The 18050-nt window shown below is 43.8% G+C and overlaps 1 protein-coding gene across 1 annotated transcript in view; it reads left to right on the top strand.

The window, feature by feature from the left end:
- Positions 1 to 18050, top strand: part of lrriq1 (leucine-rich repeats and IQ motif containing 1) — a 54527-nt gene that overhangs the window by 7318 nt on the left and 29159 nt on the right. The window contains exons 10-15 of the mRNA XM_070439883.1: positions 5957 to 6107; positions 7646 to 7839; positions 11469 to 11596; positions 12731 to 12804; positions 13588 to 13681; positions 17389 to 17574. Of these exons, the coding sequence (XP_070295984.1) occupies positions 5957 to 6107; positions 7646 to 7839; positions 11469 to 11596; positions 12731 to 12804; positions 13588 to 13681; positions 17389 to 17574 (827 nt within the window). The remainder of the gene's footprint in view (positions 1 to 5956; positions 6108 to 7645; positions 7840 to 11468; positions 11597 to 12730; positions 12805 to 13587; positions 13682 to 17388; positions 17575 to 18050) is intronic.

Genomic DNA, 18050 nt, shown 5'->3' with positions numbered 1-18050 from the left:
CCACCTGACAGCTGGTGTATGTACCTGAATCAGGTTTGTAGGCCTCCTTGCTCGCACACTCTTTTTCAGTTCTGACAACAAAATTTTCTATAGGATTGACTCTTGATGGCCACTCCAATGACCTTGACTTTGTTCCTAAGCCATTTTTGCCACAACTTTGGAAAAGTAGCTTGGGGTCATTGTTCATTTGGAAGACCCATTTGCGACCAAGCTTCAACTTCCTGACTGATGTCTTGAGAGTTTCTTCAATATATCCACATAATTTTCCTGCCTCATGATGCCATCTAATTTGTGGAAGTGCACCAGTCCCTCCTGCAGCAAAGCACCCCCACAACATGATGCTGCCACCCCCTGCTTCACGGTTGGATGGTGTTTTCGGCTTGCAAGCCTCCCCTTTTTCCTCCAAACATACGATGGTCATTATGGCCCAACAGTTCTATTTTTGTTTCATCAGACCAGAGGACATTTCTACAAAAAGTACGATCTTTGTCCCCATTAATCATTGTACCTAAACTGTATGTACAGTGGGGAGAACAAGTATTTGATACACTGCCGATTTTGCAGGTTTTCCTACTTACAAAGCATGTAGAGGTCTGTCATTTATCACTAGGTACACTTCAACTGTGAGAGACGGAATCTAAAACAAAAGTCCAGAAAATCACATTGTATGATTTTTAAGTAATTAATTTGCATTTTATTGCATGACATAAGTATTTGAAAACCTACCAACCAGTAAGAATTCCGGCTCTCACAGACCTGTTAGTTTTCTTTTAAAAGCCCTCCTGTTCTCCACTCATTACCTGTATTAACTGCACCTGTTTTGAACTCATTACCTGTATAAAAAACACCTGTCCACACACTCAATCAAACAGACTCCAACCTCTCCACAATGGCCAAGACCAGAGAGCTGTGTAAGGACATCAGGGATAAATTGTAACCTGTACAAGGCTGGGATGGGCTACAGGACAATAGCAAGCAGCTTGATGAGAAAGCAACAACTGTTGGCACAATTATTTAGAAAATGGAAGAAGTTCAAGATGACGGTCAATCACCCTCGGTCTGGGGCTCCATGCAAGATCTCACCTCGTGGGGCATCAATGATCATGAGGAATGTGAGGGATCAGCCCAGAACTACACGGCAGGACCTGGTCAATGACCTGAAGAGAGCTGGGACCACAGTCTCAAAGAAAACCATTAGTAACACACTACGCCGTCATGGATTAAAATCCTGCAGCGCACGCAAGGTCCCCCTGCTCAAGCCAGCGCATTCCAGGCCCGTCTGAAGTTTGCCAATGACCATCTGGATGATCCAGAGGAGGAATGGGAGAAGGTCATGTGGTCTGATGAGACAAAAATAGAGCTTTTTGCTCTAAACTCCACTCGCCGTGTTTGGAGGAATAGAAGGATGAGTACAACCCCAAGAACACCATCCCAACCGTGAAGCATGGAGGGGGAAACATCATTCTTTGGGGATGCTTTTCGCAAAGGGGACAGGACGACTGCACCGTATTGAGGGGAGGATGGATGGGGCCATGTATCGCGAGATCTACACCAACAACCTCCTTCCCTCAGTAAGAGCATTGAAGATGGGTCGTGGCTGGGTCTTCCAGCATGACAACGACCCGAAACACACAGCCAGGGCAACTAAGGAGGGCTCCGTAAGAAGCATCTCAAGGTCCTGGAGTGGCCTAGCCAGTCTCCAGACCTGAACCCAATAGAAAATCTTTGGAGGGAGCCGAAAGTCCGTATTGCCAGCGACAGCCCCGAAACCTGAAGGATCTGGAGAAGGTCTGTATGGAGGAGTGCCAAAATCCCTGCTGCAGTGTGTGCAAACCTGGTCAAGAACTACAGAAACGTATGATCTCTGTAATTGCAAACTAAGGTTTCTGTACCAAATATTAAGTTCTGCTTTTCTGATGTATCAAATACTTATGTCATGCAATAAAATGCAAATTAATTACTTAAAAATCATACAATGTGATTTTCTGGATTTTTTTTAGATTCCGTCTCTCACAGTTGAAGTGTACCTATGATAAAAATTACAGACCTCTACATGCTTTGTAAGTAGGAAAACCTGCAAAATCATCAGTGTATCAAATACTTGTTCTCCCCACTGTATATGCAGGGCCAGCGTTAAAAGATACCTTGGTCTCAGTCTGGTTCCTTGTTGAAATAAAGGTATAATAATATAATAATGTGCAGTAGTCTGGCTTTTTTGCGTTTTTGGAGCAGTGGCTTCTTCCTTGCTGAGCGGCCTTTCAGGTTATGTCGATATAGGACTCGTTTTACTGTGGATATAGTTACTTTTGGACCTGTTTCCTCCAGCATCTTCAGAAGGTCCTTTGCTGTTGTTCTGGGATTGATTTGCACTTTTCGCACCGAAGTACGTTCATCTCTAGGAGACAGAACGCGTCTCCTTCATGAGCGGTATGACGGCTGCGTGGTCTCATGGTGTTTATACTTGCGTACTATTGTTTGTACAGATGAACGTGGCACCTTCAGGCGTTTGGAAATTGCCCCAAGGATGAACCAGACTTGTGGAGGTCTACAATTTCTTTCTGAGGTCTTGGCTGATTTCTTTTGATTTCCCATGATGTCAAGCAAAAAGCACTGAGTTTAAAGGTAGGGCTTGAAATACATCCACAGGTACACCTCCAATTGACTCAAATTCTGAAATTTGCCTATCAGAAGCTCTTAAAGCCGTACATCATTTTTGGCAATTTTCCAAGCTGTTTAAAGGCACAGTCAACTTAGTGTATGTAAACTTCTGACCACTGGAATTGTAATACAGTGAATTATAAGTGAAATAATCTGCCTGTAAACAATTGTGTGGGAAAGTACCTGTTATGCACAAAGTAGATGTCCTATCCGACTTGTACAACATTCCATTGCACCAGATTTGGCTAGATAAACAATTTCTGTACAGCTTACCCCACATGTAAATGGTGGTGTATTTACCTGTACATCGATGTAGCGAAGCCTGTGCATTGACTGAGGCCCTCCAGGGATTTAAGGCCACAGCGTCTCATGGTGAGGGTCTGCAGTCTGGGGCATTGGGACAAAGTAGAGAGGCTACAGCCAGGGAGATCCTCCAGAACAACTGTGGTCACCTGCATTGGAAGGTAATGCCCAGTCAGTGAAATATTGCTTTTGGTTTTGGGTGGTTTGTTGGTTATTTGAATGTGTCTGATTGACTGTTTTTCAGATATGGGTCAAATGCATCTAGGTCCAATACTTTCAAATATCCTACTTGTAGTCTAGTATAATACCTTTAGTGTTAAAAGCTAAATCAAGCGCAACTTATTTTTCTTGGAAAAACCTTTATGAAATAAAGCAGGGGTAGGCAACTAGATTCAACAAAATTCATACCTTGATTACATTAAGACACAATCGCATATGTGACCAACCGGCTTGATTCTTCTTATGTAGCAACATATTTTATTGTGTTTTTTTTACATTGGATAAAAGTGGAGACCCAGAGCTAGAAAATGGTATATCATACACTACAGTTGAGGAACAATGGGAAAGTAATTCTGCTTGGAAAGTTGATAAACTTGTAACCTCACTTTTGAGAAAATGTCCGTTGAATATTTTGTACTTCTTTGTCTACACCCATTCAGCATCGTTCCAAACCCTATTAAGCTTTAGCCCCACCCAGCTTTTAAGGATTCCCATGTGAGGCCATGTATTAAACAACCAAAGATTTCAAGACTAAAGGCTGGTTTATACTACGGATATGTTCATAAATTCAATATGGAGTGCCAGAGTGTGCTCAGAGTGCGCTCTGGGCGTTCGTAACTCAGAGCATTGTCAGATTGTCCATTTGTAAATCCAGAGTGTTTTTTGCTCTCGGAGCATTCAGAGTGCACCCTGGACGCTCTGCCCAGGAGTAGGGTTGATCCGAGCGTTCTGACCTAACAACAGCGAGTCAAGCACAAAAGCTACAATGGCTAACGTTGGCTAGCTTGCTAGCTACCTCCAGACACAAATGAGGAGAACAGCTCACTCTGACCATTTTACTCGCGCCCTAGCAGAAACCTGCCCGAATGGGCCAAAATTCACCCAACTTATTGTGGGAAGCTTGTGGAAGGCTACCCAAAACGTTTGACCCAAGTTAAACAATTTATAGGCAATGCTACCAAATACTAATTGAGTGTATGTAAACTTCTGACCCACTGGGAATGTGATGAAAGAAATAAAAGCTGAAATAAATCATTCTCTGTACTATTATTCTGACATTTCACATTCTTAAAATAAAGTGGTGATCCTAACTGACCTAAGACAGGGAATGTTTACTAGGATTAAATGTCAGGAATTGTGAAAAACTGAGTTTAAATGTATTTGACTAAGGTGTATGTAAACTTCTGACTTCAACTGTATATATATATACAGTGCATTAGGAAAGTATTCAGACTGCTTCCCTTTTTCCACATTTTGTTACGTTACAGACTTATTTAAAAATGTATTAAATACATTTTCTTCCCCGTTAATCTACACACCCCCTGCCAAAGAGAGAACATATTCTTTGTCATTTTTGCAAGTTTATTACAAATAAAAAACAGAAATAGCTTATTTACATACGTTTTCAGACCCTTTGCTATGAGACTCAAAATTGAGCTCATGTGCATCTTGTTTCCATTGATCATCCTTGAGATGTTTCTAATTCTTGATTGGTAAATTCAATTGATTGGACATGATTTTGAAAAGCAGACACCTGTCTATATAAGGTTCCACAGTTGACAGTGCATGTCAATATAAAAACCAAGCCATGAGGTCGAAGGAATTGTCCATAGAGCACAGAGACAGTATTGTGTCGAGGCACAGATCTGGGGAAGGGTACCAAAAAATGTCCCCAAGAACACAGTGGCCTCCATCATTCTCAAATGGAAGAAGTTTGGAACCGCCAGGACTCTTCCTAGAGCTGGCCGCCTGGCCAAACTGAGCAATCTGGGGAGAATGGCCTTGGTCAGGGAGGTGACTAAGAAACCGATGGTCACTCTGACAGAGCTCCAGAGTTTCTCTGTGGAGATGGGAGAACCTTTCAGAAGGACAACCATCTCTGCAGCACTCCACAAATCAGGCCTTTATGGTAGAATGGCCAGATGGAAGCCACTACTCAGTAAAAGGCACATGACAGCCCGCTTGGAGTTTCCCAAAAGGCACCTAAAGGACTCTCAGACCATGAGAAACAAGATTCTCTGGTCTGATGAAACCAAGATTTAACTTTTTGGCCTGAGTGCCAAGTGCCAAGTGTCTCTCTACTATTATTCTGACATTTCACATTCTTAAAATAAAGTGGTGATCGTAATTGACCTAAAACAGGGATTTTCTACTAGGATTAATTGTCAGGAATTGTGAAAACTGAGTTTAAATGTATTTGGCTAAGGTGTATGTAAACTTCCGACTTTAACTGTATATCTATATGTCTGACAAGTTGGCTGGATGTCCTTTGGGTGGCAGACCATTCTTGATACACACGGGAAACTGTTGAGCGTGAAAATCCCAGCAGCATTGCAGTTCTTTACACAAACCGGTGCACCTGGCACCTACTACCATACCCTGTTCAAAGTCACTTAAATATTTTGTCTTGCCCATTCACCCTCTGAATGGCACACATACACAATCTATGTCTCATTTGACTCAAGGCTTAAAAATCCTTCTTTAACCTGTGTCCACCCCTGCATCTACACTGATTTGTAGTGGATTTAACAAGTGACATCAATAAGGGATCATTGCTTTTACCTGGATTCACCTGGTCATTGAAAGAGCAGGTGTTCATAATGTTTTCTACACTCAGCGTATGTGTTACATAGTATATTTTAGCTACATAGTATTATATTATATACACACACAACACTGCATACTGTCTCTCACAGTGAGACAAATCAGCATGTAAAAGTATAAAATCCTTGGTATTTGAAAACTCAGACATATTTTGATTGTCATGTCTGTATAGGACAACTCAATCACGTTTGTGGACTGTGAGAATCTGGCTAACCTCCGAGTTCTTCGACTTGGCCGGAACCGTCTGACATCCATCCATGGTCTGGCTGGTGCTGTGGATCTAGACGTTCTGGAGCTCTCGCACAACTCCATCACCCGCATCGGTAAGCTGAGCTCAGGTCCCCACCGCATCGGTAAGCTGAGGTCAGGTCCCCATCGCATCGGTAAGCTGAGGTCAGGTCCCCATCGCATCGGTAAGCTGAGGTCAGGTCCCCATCGCATCGGTAAGCTGAGGTCAGGTCCCCACCGCATCAGTAACTGAGGTCAAGGTCCACGCATCAGGTAAGGCTGAGCTCAGGTTCCCACCGCAGATCAGTCAAGCTGAGCTCAGGTCCCATCGAATCGGTAAGGCTGAGGTCAGGTCCCCCATCGGCATCGGTAAGGCTGAGCTCAGGTCCCATCGATCGGTAAAGTGGCTGAGGTCAGGTCCCCATCGCATCAGTAAGCTGAGGTAAGGTCCCCGATCAGTAAGCTGAGCTGAGTTCCCCATCGGCATCAGTAAGCTGAGGTCCAGGTCCCACCGCATCAGTAAGCTGGAGCTCAGGTCCCTACCGCATCAGTCCGGTCTGAGGTCAGGTCCCATGGCATCAGTAAGCTGAGGTCAGGTTCCCATCCGCATCAGTAAGCGCTGAGGGTCAGGTCCCCATCGCAATGGTAAGGCTGAGGTCAGGTCCCCATTCGCATCGGTAAGCTGAGGTCAGGCTCCCATCCGCATCGGGTAAGCTGAGCTCAGGTCCCCATCGCATCGGTAAGCTGAGGTCAGGTCCACGGCATCGGGTAGGCTGAGGTAGGTCCCCTATCGCATGGTAAGCTGAGCTCAGGTCGCCCATCGCATCGGTAGCTGAGGTCAGGTACCATCGCATCAGTAACGCTGAGCTAGGTCCCCATGCATCGGTAAGGCTGAGGTCAGGTCCCCACCGCATCAGTAAGCTGAGCTCAGGTCCCCACCGCATCGGTAAGCTGAGGTCAGGTCCCCATCGCATCGGTAAGCTGAGCTCAGGTCCCCATCGCATCGGTAAGCTGAGCTCAGGTCCCCATCGCATCAGTAAACTGAGCTCATAGATGGCCTATACAGAGTGTGGAAAACTTTTTTATCAGCACCCCAGGTCTTTTCCAGGTCTAAATTAGACAATGATTCAAAGGCAAGGATGGAAATCAACAGACTGTGCAGTCTTCCAGATGTGTGGTTTGACTCACACCCCTGCCTGCTCTACAGTTACAGTATACTTCATGGCTAGTTGTAACCACTGCTATCCACTAGGGAGCAGTGTACCTCTTCTTTTGATCCCCTGCTCAGTATATATTGAAATGTGACTTAGTTACTGTGAATAACAGACCAGGAGCCAGGCCTCAAGTCATGAATAGATATTAACTGCCTGAGAAGACCGTGAATGCTTTTTTATTGGCAGTTTAGCTTTGAACGTTACTAAAACGGTAACCTTGGCCACACACTGAAATTAGATCTTCTTTGGTTCATATGAATCCTACTTCAACCCCTCACAGTTCCACAATCTGATTTTGTTCTACCCCATAACTCTTTGGGTATGCAAATGAAGCATAACATTATCTACTCCTTTACATACGGAAACATACTAATGTAAGGAAAATTCTTTGTCTTTATTTTTCTTCTTCTCCTATAAAGGTGGTCTGGAGCCATTGAAGAGGCTGCAAAAGTTATTGTTGGACCACAACCAGCTGATCAGTACTAGAGGACTGAAAGAGGTGTACACGCTGCTACACCTGGACTTGTCTCACAACCATCTGTCCAGTGTAGAGGGCCTGGACAACTGTGCTCTGCTCAACACACTGGACCTGACAGGAAACAATCTCACTGAGGTAAAATAAATAGTCAGTATACCATGTAGGCCTAACTACCAGGAAAGTAATAGATTAAACTAATTAAAGTGCTACCGACATTAATCCTCCATGATGGATTATAAGGAAAAATATCGGCAGCATCTATCAGCAGCACCAGTAGTATCTATCATCAGCACCAGTAGTATCTATCATCAGCACCAGTAGTATCTATCATCAGCACCAGTAGTATCTATGCATCAAGCCCAGGAGTATCTGTCAGGCAGCACCATAGTAACCTGTCAGCAGCACAATTAGAATTCTATCATGCAGCACCAGTGTACCCTGTCAGCAGCACCAATAGAACTACAAGAGCACCAATTGTATATCTATCAGCAGCACCAATTGTATCTACAGCAGCACCAATAGAATCTATCAGCAGCACCAATAGTACCTGTCAGCAGCACCAGTAGTACTGTCAAGCAGCACCAATAGAATCATCAGCAGCACCAGTAGTGCCTGTCAGCAGCACCAGTAGTACCTGTCAGCAGCACCAATAATATCTATCAGCAGCACAGTAGTACTGTCAGCAGCACCAGTAGTGCCTGACAGCAGCACCAGTAGTACCTGTCAGCAGCACCAGAGTGCCTGTCAGCAGCACCAATAGTACCTGGCTAAGCAGCACCAGTAGTGCCTGCAGCAGCACCAGTAGTTACCTGTCAGCAGTGGCACCAATATAATCTATCAACAGCACAGTAGTGCTGTCGCACACCAGTAGTACCTGTCAGCAGCACCAAATAATAATCTATCAGCAGCACAGTAGTGCCTGTCAGCAGCGCACAATAGTACCTGTCAGCAGCACCAGTAGTGCTTCAGCAGCACCAATAGTACTGTCAGCAGCACCAGTATGGCTGTCAGCAGCACCAATAGACCTGTCAGAGCACCAGTAGTGCCTTTCAGCAGACCAGTAGTGCCTTCAGCAGAAACCATAGTGCCTGTCCAGCAGAACCAGTAGTCCTGTCAGCAGAACCAGTAAGTACCTGTCACGCAGCACCAATATACCTGTCAGCAACACCAGTATACCTGTCAGCAGCACCAGTTAGCCTGTCAGCAGCACCAATAGTACTGTCAGCAGAACCAGTAGTACCTGTCAGCAGCCACCGTAGTACCTGTCAGCAGCACAATAGTACCTGTCAGCAACACAGTATACCTGTCAGGCCCAGTAGTCTGTCAGCAACAATAGTACCTGTCAGCAGAACCAGTAGTACCTGTCAGCAACCAGTAGTACCTGTTCAGCAGCACAATAGTACCTGTCAGCAAACAACCAGTATTACCTGTCAGCAGCACCAGTAGTGCCCTGTCAGCGAGCACCGAATAGTACCTGGTCAGCAGAACCAGTAGTAACCTGTCAAGCAGCACCAGTAGTACCTGTCAGGCAGCACCAGTAGTGCCTGTCAGCAGCACCAATAGTACTGTCAGCAGAACGCTGTCAGTCAGCAACGCAGTAGTACCTGTCAGCAGCCCAGTATACCAGCAAGCAGCGCAATAGTACCTGTTCAGCAGAACAGTAGTACCTGTCTGCAGCACCATATAGTAACCTGTCAAGCAGAACCAGTAGTACCTGTCAGCAGCACCAGTAGTAACTTGTCAGCACATAGCACCTGTAGTCAACACTATCCTGTCAGCGCACCAATAGTTACCTGTTTCAGCAAGCAACCATAGTACCTGTCAGCAGCACCAATAGTACCTGTCAGCAACACCAGTAGTGCCTGTCAGCAGCACCAATAGTACCTGTCAGCAGAACCAGTAGTACCTGTCAGCAGCACCAGTAGTACCTGTCAGCAGCACCAATAGTACCTGTCAGCAGCACCAATAGTACCTGTCAGCAGAACCAGTAGCTACTGTTGCAAAAAAAAGTATGTGAACCCTTTGGAATTATCTGGATTTCTGCATAAATTGGTCATAAAATTTGATCTGATCTTCATCTAAGTCACAACAATAGACAAACACGGTCTGCTTAAACTAATAACAGACAAACAAGTATACGTTTTCATGTCTTTACTGAACACACCATGTAAACATTCACAGTGTAGGTGGGAAAAGTATGTGAACCCTTCGATTTAATAACTGGTTGACCCTCCTTTGGCAGCAATAACCTCAACCAAACGTTTTCTGTAGTTGCGGATCAGACCTGCACAACGGTCAGGAGGAATTTTGGACCATTCATCTTTACAAAACTGTTTCAGTTCAGCAATATTCTTACGATGTCTGGTGTGAACCACTCTCGAGGTCATGCCACCACATTTTAAATCGGGTTGAGGTCAGGTCTCTGACTGGGCCACTCCAGAAGGCGTATTTTCTTCTGTTGAAGCCATTCTGTTGTTGATTTACCTCTGTGTTTTGGGTCGTTGTCCTGTTGCATCACCCAACTTCTGTTGAGCTTCAATTGGCGGACAGATAGCCTTACATTCTCCTGCAAAATGTCTTGATAAACTTGGGAATTCATTTTTCCGTTGGTGATAGCAAGCTGTCCAGGCCCTGAGGCGGCAAAGCAGCCCCAAACCATGATGCTCCCTCCACCATACTTTACAGTTGGGATGAGGTTTTGATGTTGGTGTGCTGTGCCATTTGTTTCTCCACAATAGTGTTGTGTGTTCCTTCCAAACAACTCAACTGTAGTTTCATCTGTCCACAGAATATTTTGCCAGAAGAGCTGTAGAACATCCAGGTGTTCAGACGTGCGCCAATGTTTTTTTTGGACAGCAGTGGCTTCTTCCGTGGTGTCCTCCCATGAACACCATTCTTGTTTAGTGTTTTACGTACTGTAGACTCGTCAACAGAGATGTTACCATGTTCCAGAGATTTCTGTAAGTCTTTAGCTGACACTCTAGGATTCTTCTTAACCTCATTGAGCATTCTGCACTGTGTTCTTGCAGTCATCTTTGCAGGGCAGCCACTCCTAGGGAAAGTAGCAACAGTGCTGAACTTTCTCCATTTATAGACAATTTGTCTTACCGTGGACGGATGAACATCAAGGCTTTTAGAGATACTTTTGTAACCCTTTCCAGCTTTATGCAAATCATAAATTCTTAATCTTAGGTCTTCTGAGATCTCTTTTGTTAGAGGCATGGTTCACATCAGGCAATGCTTCTTGTGAATAGCAAACTCAAATTTTGTGAGTGTTTTTTATAGGACAGGGCAGCTCTAACCAACATCTCCAATCTCGTCTCATTGATTGGACTCCAGGTTAGCTGACTCCTGACTCCAATTATCTTTTGGAAAAGTCATTAGCCTAGGGGTTCACATACTTTTTCCAACCTACACTGTGAACGTTTAAATTATGTATTCGATATGGACATGAAAAATACAATAATTTGTGTGTTATTAGTTCAAGCAGACTGTGTTTGTCTATTGTTGTGACTAAGATGAAGATCAGATCAAATTTTATGACTAATTTATGCAGAAATCCAGGTAATTCCAAAGGGTTCACATACTTTTTCTTGCCACTGTAGGTAAACTCACTCTATCACTCTCTCTTTCTCTTTTTCTGTCTCTCTTTCTTTCTTTCTTTCTTTACCTTTCTCTATGTCTCGCTGTGTCTCTCTCCTTATCTCTCTCGCTGTCGCTGTCGGTCTCTCTACCTCCCTCCTGCCCCTTTCTCTTTCCCCCAGCTACCCAGTCTGAGGAACCAGGTTCTCCTGGTAGAGCTCCATCTGGAGGACAACAGCATCTCCTCACTGGAGGGCCTGACAGCCTGCTGGCTCCCCCTGATGCAGCTCCTCTCTGGGGCCCAAAACAGGTAACATCACATGGCATTCCATCTGATGCCATTGTTATGTTTTATGTTGTGTTGTGTAACTATATGTATGCTGCTCTCTTGGCCTGGGCTCACTTAAAAAAAAAAAAAGGATATGTAAATCCCAATGTGACTTCTATGGTTAAATAAAGGATTTTTTAAAATCCAGTGTACCCAATGCCAATGACTAGGCCAGTTTAAATTGTACTAGCTACATGTAAGTAATTCAGTGTTTGTGATAACATTTGTAAGATTTAAGAAAACCAATGTAATGTTGCTGAATGATTGGTAAATACACTGTGAAGGGGTTGCCATGATTTTAACAGTATCTTGCAGGCAGCTCGGTGGCGAGTAAATTTCGGTATTTAAAATTACAGTGCACACACTATAATATAAATACGGTATCAAAGCAAGTACTCTGTAATAATACACAGTACAATACTGTAAAATTGACTGTATTATACTGTAAAAAAGTAAATGCTATCGTAATCGGAATGAATAAATTGATGAATGATTGAAATTCATTGAGATGAGGGGTTTGCATTTCACAGTATTTTACTGTAATTGGGCTAGGTAAAGTGTTTACACATTATAGTACATTAATTAATATTTTGTGTTTTATATCATTTGCACATCTAGAGGCCTTAAAGGCCTTAACAAAGGCTTCCAAACTGGCAGCGACTACAGAGCAAAACAGACCTGAAGGACATGGCAAAATGCTTAACCATTTAGGTTTTAGGTCTTGATGCCACTCAAATCTGTCCCCTATACATTTTAAATGTCACGGGGCACTATAACCACATAGGAGTTAAATTGGTACAGCATTCTCACTCATGGGTGCAACAAATATAGGCTCTTACAAGGCACGCCTCAAAATATGTTAATGAAACAGAAACAGCAATACCATTCACCCACTAATGGTCAAAAGGTTTTTGGCGCTCCAAAGATACTGTTTTCTGTGGTGTGGAATTACAGTACCATTCGAAATACAGCACTTTTCCCAAAATGCACTATAATATACAGTATGCTGAAGTAACAAGTTCTTTTTTTACTGTTGATAATACCTAAAATTACTGTATAAATTACAGTATTCCATTACAGTGTATTACATGTCTTTTCCTAATTTGTGTTTTGCAGTATAACCCATCTGCCATCACTGTGTCATTTTGTGTCACTGGAGAAGCTGGACATCAGAGACAACTGCCTCTCAGGTAATGGTTTATTTTTTTTTTTAAATGTAACTTTTGATGTCCCACAAACTTTTGATCCAAATATTTCAGTTGTCATGTTGTTATGTCATTTACATACTGTAGTTTCATGCTATTCCATCCATATTATTCTGCTCTGTGCCTCTCTATGTGAGTGGGAGGGAGCATTTTAAGTGTGGATCTATGGTAATACCTATGTCTATGATATGCATAATGTCACACATCTGGGGAATGCGATGCACCTCCATCCAGTAAATGTCAGGGGATCCAGCAGTAGATAAAGATACAGTCTCCATAACAAGATCAGGTACCAGCGATAGTGATATATAGACAGTGAAAACCATAAGCTCAGGCCTCTGCTGCTCTGCCTCTGTGCGATGTAAAACCATAAGCTCAGGCCTCTGCTGCTCTGCCTCTGTGCGATGTAAATAACCATAAGCTCAGGCCTCTGCTGCTCTGCCTCTGTGCGATGTAAAACCATAAGCTCAGGCCTCTGTGCTCTGCCTCTGTGCGATGTAAAACCATAAGCTCAGGCCTTTGCTGCTCTGCTCTGTGCGATGTAAAACCATAAGCTCAGGCTCTGCTGCTCTGCTTCTGTGCGATGTAAAACCATAAGCTCAGGCCTCTGCTGCTCTGCCTCTGTGCGATGTAAAACCATAAGCTCAGGCCTTTGCTGCTCTGCCTCTGTGCGATGTAAAAACCATAAGCTCAGGCCTCTGCTGCTCTGCCTCTGTGCGATGTAAAACCATAAGCTCAGGCCTTTGCTGCTCTGCCTGACTGTTGTAGAGCTGCAGAACTTGTGTGAGAGTCTGCAGGGATGTCCACTCCTTCGAGAGGTCCATCTCACTGGGAATCCCCTTCAGCAAGAGACCATGTGGAGGTAGGGAAAGCCCAATGAGAAACACAAAATATGTGAATATGTATGAGCGACAAGCCCTGGGTTGCATGCCCGTGGTAGAAAGCAATGTTGTCATACACACACCACCTTATACGGTAACACTGTACTTGGACGCTGCATCATAACAGGTACATAACAGTGGAGGCTGCTGAGGGGAGAACGGCTCATAATAATGGCCGTAACGGAGTAAATGGAATGGCATCAAACACCTGGAGACCATGTGTTTGATGTATTTGATACCATTCCACTAATTCCTCTCCAGTCATTACCACGAGCCGTTCTCCCCAATTAACGCGCCACCAACCTCCTGTGGTACATACAATACATTCCCAGTCATCAACATTGCAACGATTAGTTGAAAAATGTAATTAAAATGGTTTTAAAATGGCTGTGTAGAGAGACAGACAGACACAATTAACTTCTCTAGCTTTGTTCTGGAATATCCCTGCTGGGGCAGATGTGAGAAGTTAGGTTACATACCAACGGGAATACCAAGCCACTGCCATTTCATATCATCCCTCCTGTCGCAGAACGTAAGCCCAGTCTGGAGGAGGATGTTGGCTGTGGTGACTAAGGTAGAATAAACATTCCACCAGAACACAAGAGCTTCCTGTCCACATCCCAGGATTAGCCTAGCAATCTGAGAATGCTATTGGATTAGCCAACGTGCCAACGATATCTGCACCGCGCACCGCACAACCTCTGTAGCACTGAGTGTCAGTAGTTCCCAAAATATTTATTCAATGGAAAAATCTATTAAGTTTTCAATGTCAATTTGCTCATTCACTTACAGCGCCAAAACATTTTCCTCATGTACATTTGAGTGGGGGGTCCAAATGAGTTGATATGAAAAATGTGTGCTAGCTAGAGCACTTAACTTCAATTACCGGTAGTCTAGCTAGATTTCATCATTTCGGCATTACACACGGTCATTAGTGGTCTTAACAGTTTATGACCGACAAACCATGCATAACTTTTATGAAGTGTGAAATTACTAATATTTTCTAAAACATTTTAAGGTCCGTCTAGTCATAGCATTAGCCTAAAAGATGATGCCTGGATCTCTCAAGAACTGTTACGACAGGATTTAATAATACCAGTAGCCTACTACCCTTTCTTCGCCCAAGTCATGTAAAAAACGTGCCACTGAGCAAACACTTAAAAGAACCATGATTAACACACTTATTTTTTCTCAACCTCTACAGTATATCTGAATATTTATTCTAATCAACCAGTAGTAGTACTGTACACCACATTATGCATTCTATCTTCATACATTTTGTCAGTCAGCACCCACCCAGACATATGGGTTTCTATTACCTGGGGTGCCACACCGTTAGCCTCAATGGAGAATAAATATTCCCAATGAACTTTACCTAACCTCCAATGCCAACAGTGGAATTAGCACCCTGTATTTCCCCACTCTCCCCCTGGCCCTTTCATCCCAGTCCAGCGATAACACCGACTAAACTAAAGCACCAAATGGAGATTGCTAAGAAATACAATTCCAGCAGCCCTGAGCCAGGGGAAGAAGATAGCACTCTGCCTGATTAATCAGACCTCTTTTAAGAGCCTGTGTTTTCAAGGAAGTCTTCACTAAATGAAATATATAGATCCAGGTTGGGTTAGGTTCAAACCGGAGAGAGACAAAGACGGATATGATGGAGGGAAGGACGCAGCTAGAGAGCCTAGCTAGGACCAGGAGGGAACATTGTATTGTTAGAGAGAGAAGGAGCTGCATGGCCACGGCTCTGGACTCCACTTAATAAATACATTTATTCAAATGAGCCAAGCAGGTCAAATTGCTCAGCATTCTGACATATTTTAAGCTAATTTCCTGAGTTCTTTCATTTGAACCTTGTACGTTAAACACAAATAACCAGTGGCACGTAATTGCAAAGCATGTTTTTTTCCACCCCAAAACATTTAACCACGAAAGGCATTGTGTGTGCCCACCTCACGTCAATGAGCTCATGTGAGGATCAAGGCTTTATTATGGGTTATGCTTCGTTACAAGAGGGTCCGGTCGGCCAAACGACAAGCCTGTAGGGCTGGAATCTAATCCTTGTTTGTGTGTGTGTGTGAGCGAGTGAGAGAGTGAGTGAGAGAGAGAGTGTGAGAGGGGTGAGGTGGGGCTCATCAAAACCCCATTACTCTGACAGTGGACTGCACAACCAGTGGCCTAGAGTCATGGTTGTGGCACAGTACAGGGAGTTCAGCGGGTTCTTGCCCCACCATCATTCTTTAGGATATTTTAAGCCAGATTTACGCCTGATGTTGATAAGCTAAACTAAAGGCTCCCATCCTTTTGGCACATTTTGTATTGGATTTAGGCTCATATTGACAGCAACAGCGCCTGTGGTAAAATGACCAGAAGCAAATACTAACCAAACATTTGTTGTGAACATAAATTGCTTTAGGTTAGTAGTAGTTGTTGTTTATAAGTACACTTTCACATTTAAACATTTCATAAAGACTAATAATTACAGATTAGTTACAGATAAATATTTGTCATATCACAGAAAACATTCATACTGTATAAATTTACTCGATTTGTAAATTGTCACGGCTCAGTAATACTGTATGCGTTTCCTAATGTGTTTCTTTCTACATTTTCACATTGGCATCGATCGACCACATTTGGCCATGCAGTTTGCTTTGGAGACCATTTTCTCTGCTGGCAAATTTTTTGGGATTCCTCAGCTTGCACATCCTTAGCCTCAGGCCGGTGTTACCTCTCTCTCCCATAGACACACAGCTCAGCAGCCATCCCCCTCACAGCACAGCCAGGGCACCATCAGCTGCTTCAGCTTAAGGGCTGCGTCCCAAATGGCACCCTATTCCCTATGTAGTGCACTACTTTTGACCAGTGCACTACATAGGGAATAGGGTGCCATTTGGGATACATTGGATACAACTTAAGTCACTCACTCTTTTAGTGGTTGAGAAAAAAAGGAAAATAACAACAAAAACAAAGAAAACCAGAGCCTGAAGCCCAGTCTTTAGTCTCAAAGTCTCTTTCATCTGCAGCTCAACATGTCATCACATTCTTCTGCTTTGAGAAAATCAAGACTCTAACCAAACTTCTTGTTTCGCATGGAGGAAAATGGCTTTGATTCTGCTGGGCCTGAAATGTCAAACTCGTTTTAGGATTTTATCCCTGTTCGCTCTCTCAAGGAGGTGTATCTACTCTGCCTAAGGACTTCTCTGCCAAACTATTGGATACAACAAGCTGAGGCTATCCACTGGCACATCATAGTACACTTTAGACATCCGAGTTGGGGGCAATTCAATTTGAACTTTGTCAGTTCAGAAAATGGGTTGACCCTTTACATTTTTTATAATCAGTTTGAGTTAAAATCAAATCCAGGATCATTCACAATTCCTACTTTAACAATGTTGAATATGTAATTGTGTTAGGTGGTCATGTATCAATTTAGTGTTTTAGAATATGGAGAGCACTTTACATGACAGGGCCTAAAACTTATGTGTTTATTACATTGGAGTTACATGCCGGTATTTTAAAATAAATTTACTGACTGCAATTGTCACCTTAAATAGTTGTAGACTTTTTTGAGTATAGGACATGACTTTTTGAAATGCTACCAAGTAGCATGAACCCTAGTGTGGTATTCTGTAGCATCCAGCCATGATCTTTATTGATTAACCCACCATGTTATCTTCCACAGGTCCAGTCTGCAGAGGGCTGTGCCGGGTCTACAGGCCATAGACGGGCAGCCTGTCGGCTCCTCTCCAGCGCTCCCTGGTCCTGGTCTAGTCACGGCCCTGCTGCCTCAGAACAGCTTTCTAGCCTTCTGTCAGGCACAGCTCCAGCAGCTCCACACACTGCAGCACAGCCACACAGCACAACTCAGGTTAATGCAGCTTACTACAGACTCTCGTCAGTTTTTCTGCTGGACAGCTCAGCTTACACATATGCTGTAGGATAGCAATATCATACAGACAAACTAACCTGCATATTAGTATTATTAGCATAACTAATACACAGGGTGTCCAAAGCTGAAAGGCAATGTTTAGCTGTTTTTGTAAGTAGTTTGAGGACACTAGTCTTAACGGCCACCCCTAGACAGACCAGACCACCAACATATAGACCAGTGGTCAACCCTCATCTTATCTTTCTGACCTCACCATAATTATGTTTCACAAAAGATGAAACGCAGTAGTGTCTAGTGGTATGGGTAAGACCAAGGAGTCCCATGGCTCGGGTGGGACCACAGTGCGCTCCTCTCCACCCCTGTCCATGCTCCATGCACCCCCTCTGGGCGTTGGACAATGGGCCTTTCTGGGGGCAGGGCAGGGACCACCGCAGCCAGTTAACCCCTGGCTCAAG

The sequence above is a fragment of the Salvelinus sp. IW2-2015 genome, linkage group LG4q.1:29 (genome assembly GCF_002910315.2).
Source record: "Salvelinus sp. IW2-2015 linkage group LG4q.1:29, ASM291031v2, whole genome shotgun sequence".
NCBI lineage: Eukaryota > Metazoa > Chordata > Actinopteri > Salmoniformes > Salmonidae > Salvelinus > Salvelinus sp. IW2-2015.
Note: the sequence above shows the minus strand (reverse complement) of the source record. Positions and strands in the feature narration are given on the sequence as shown.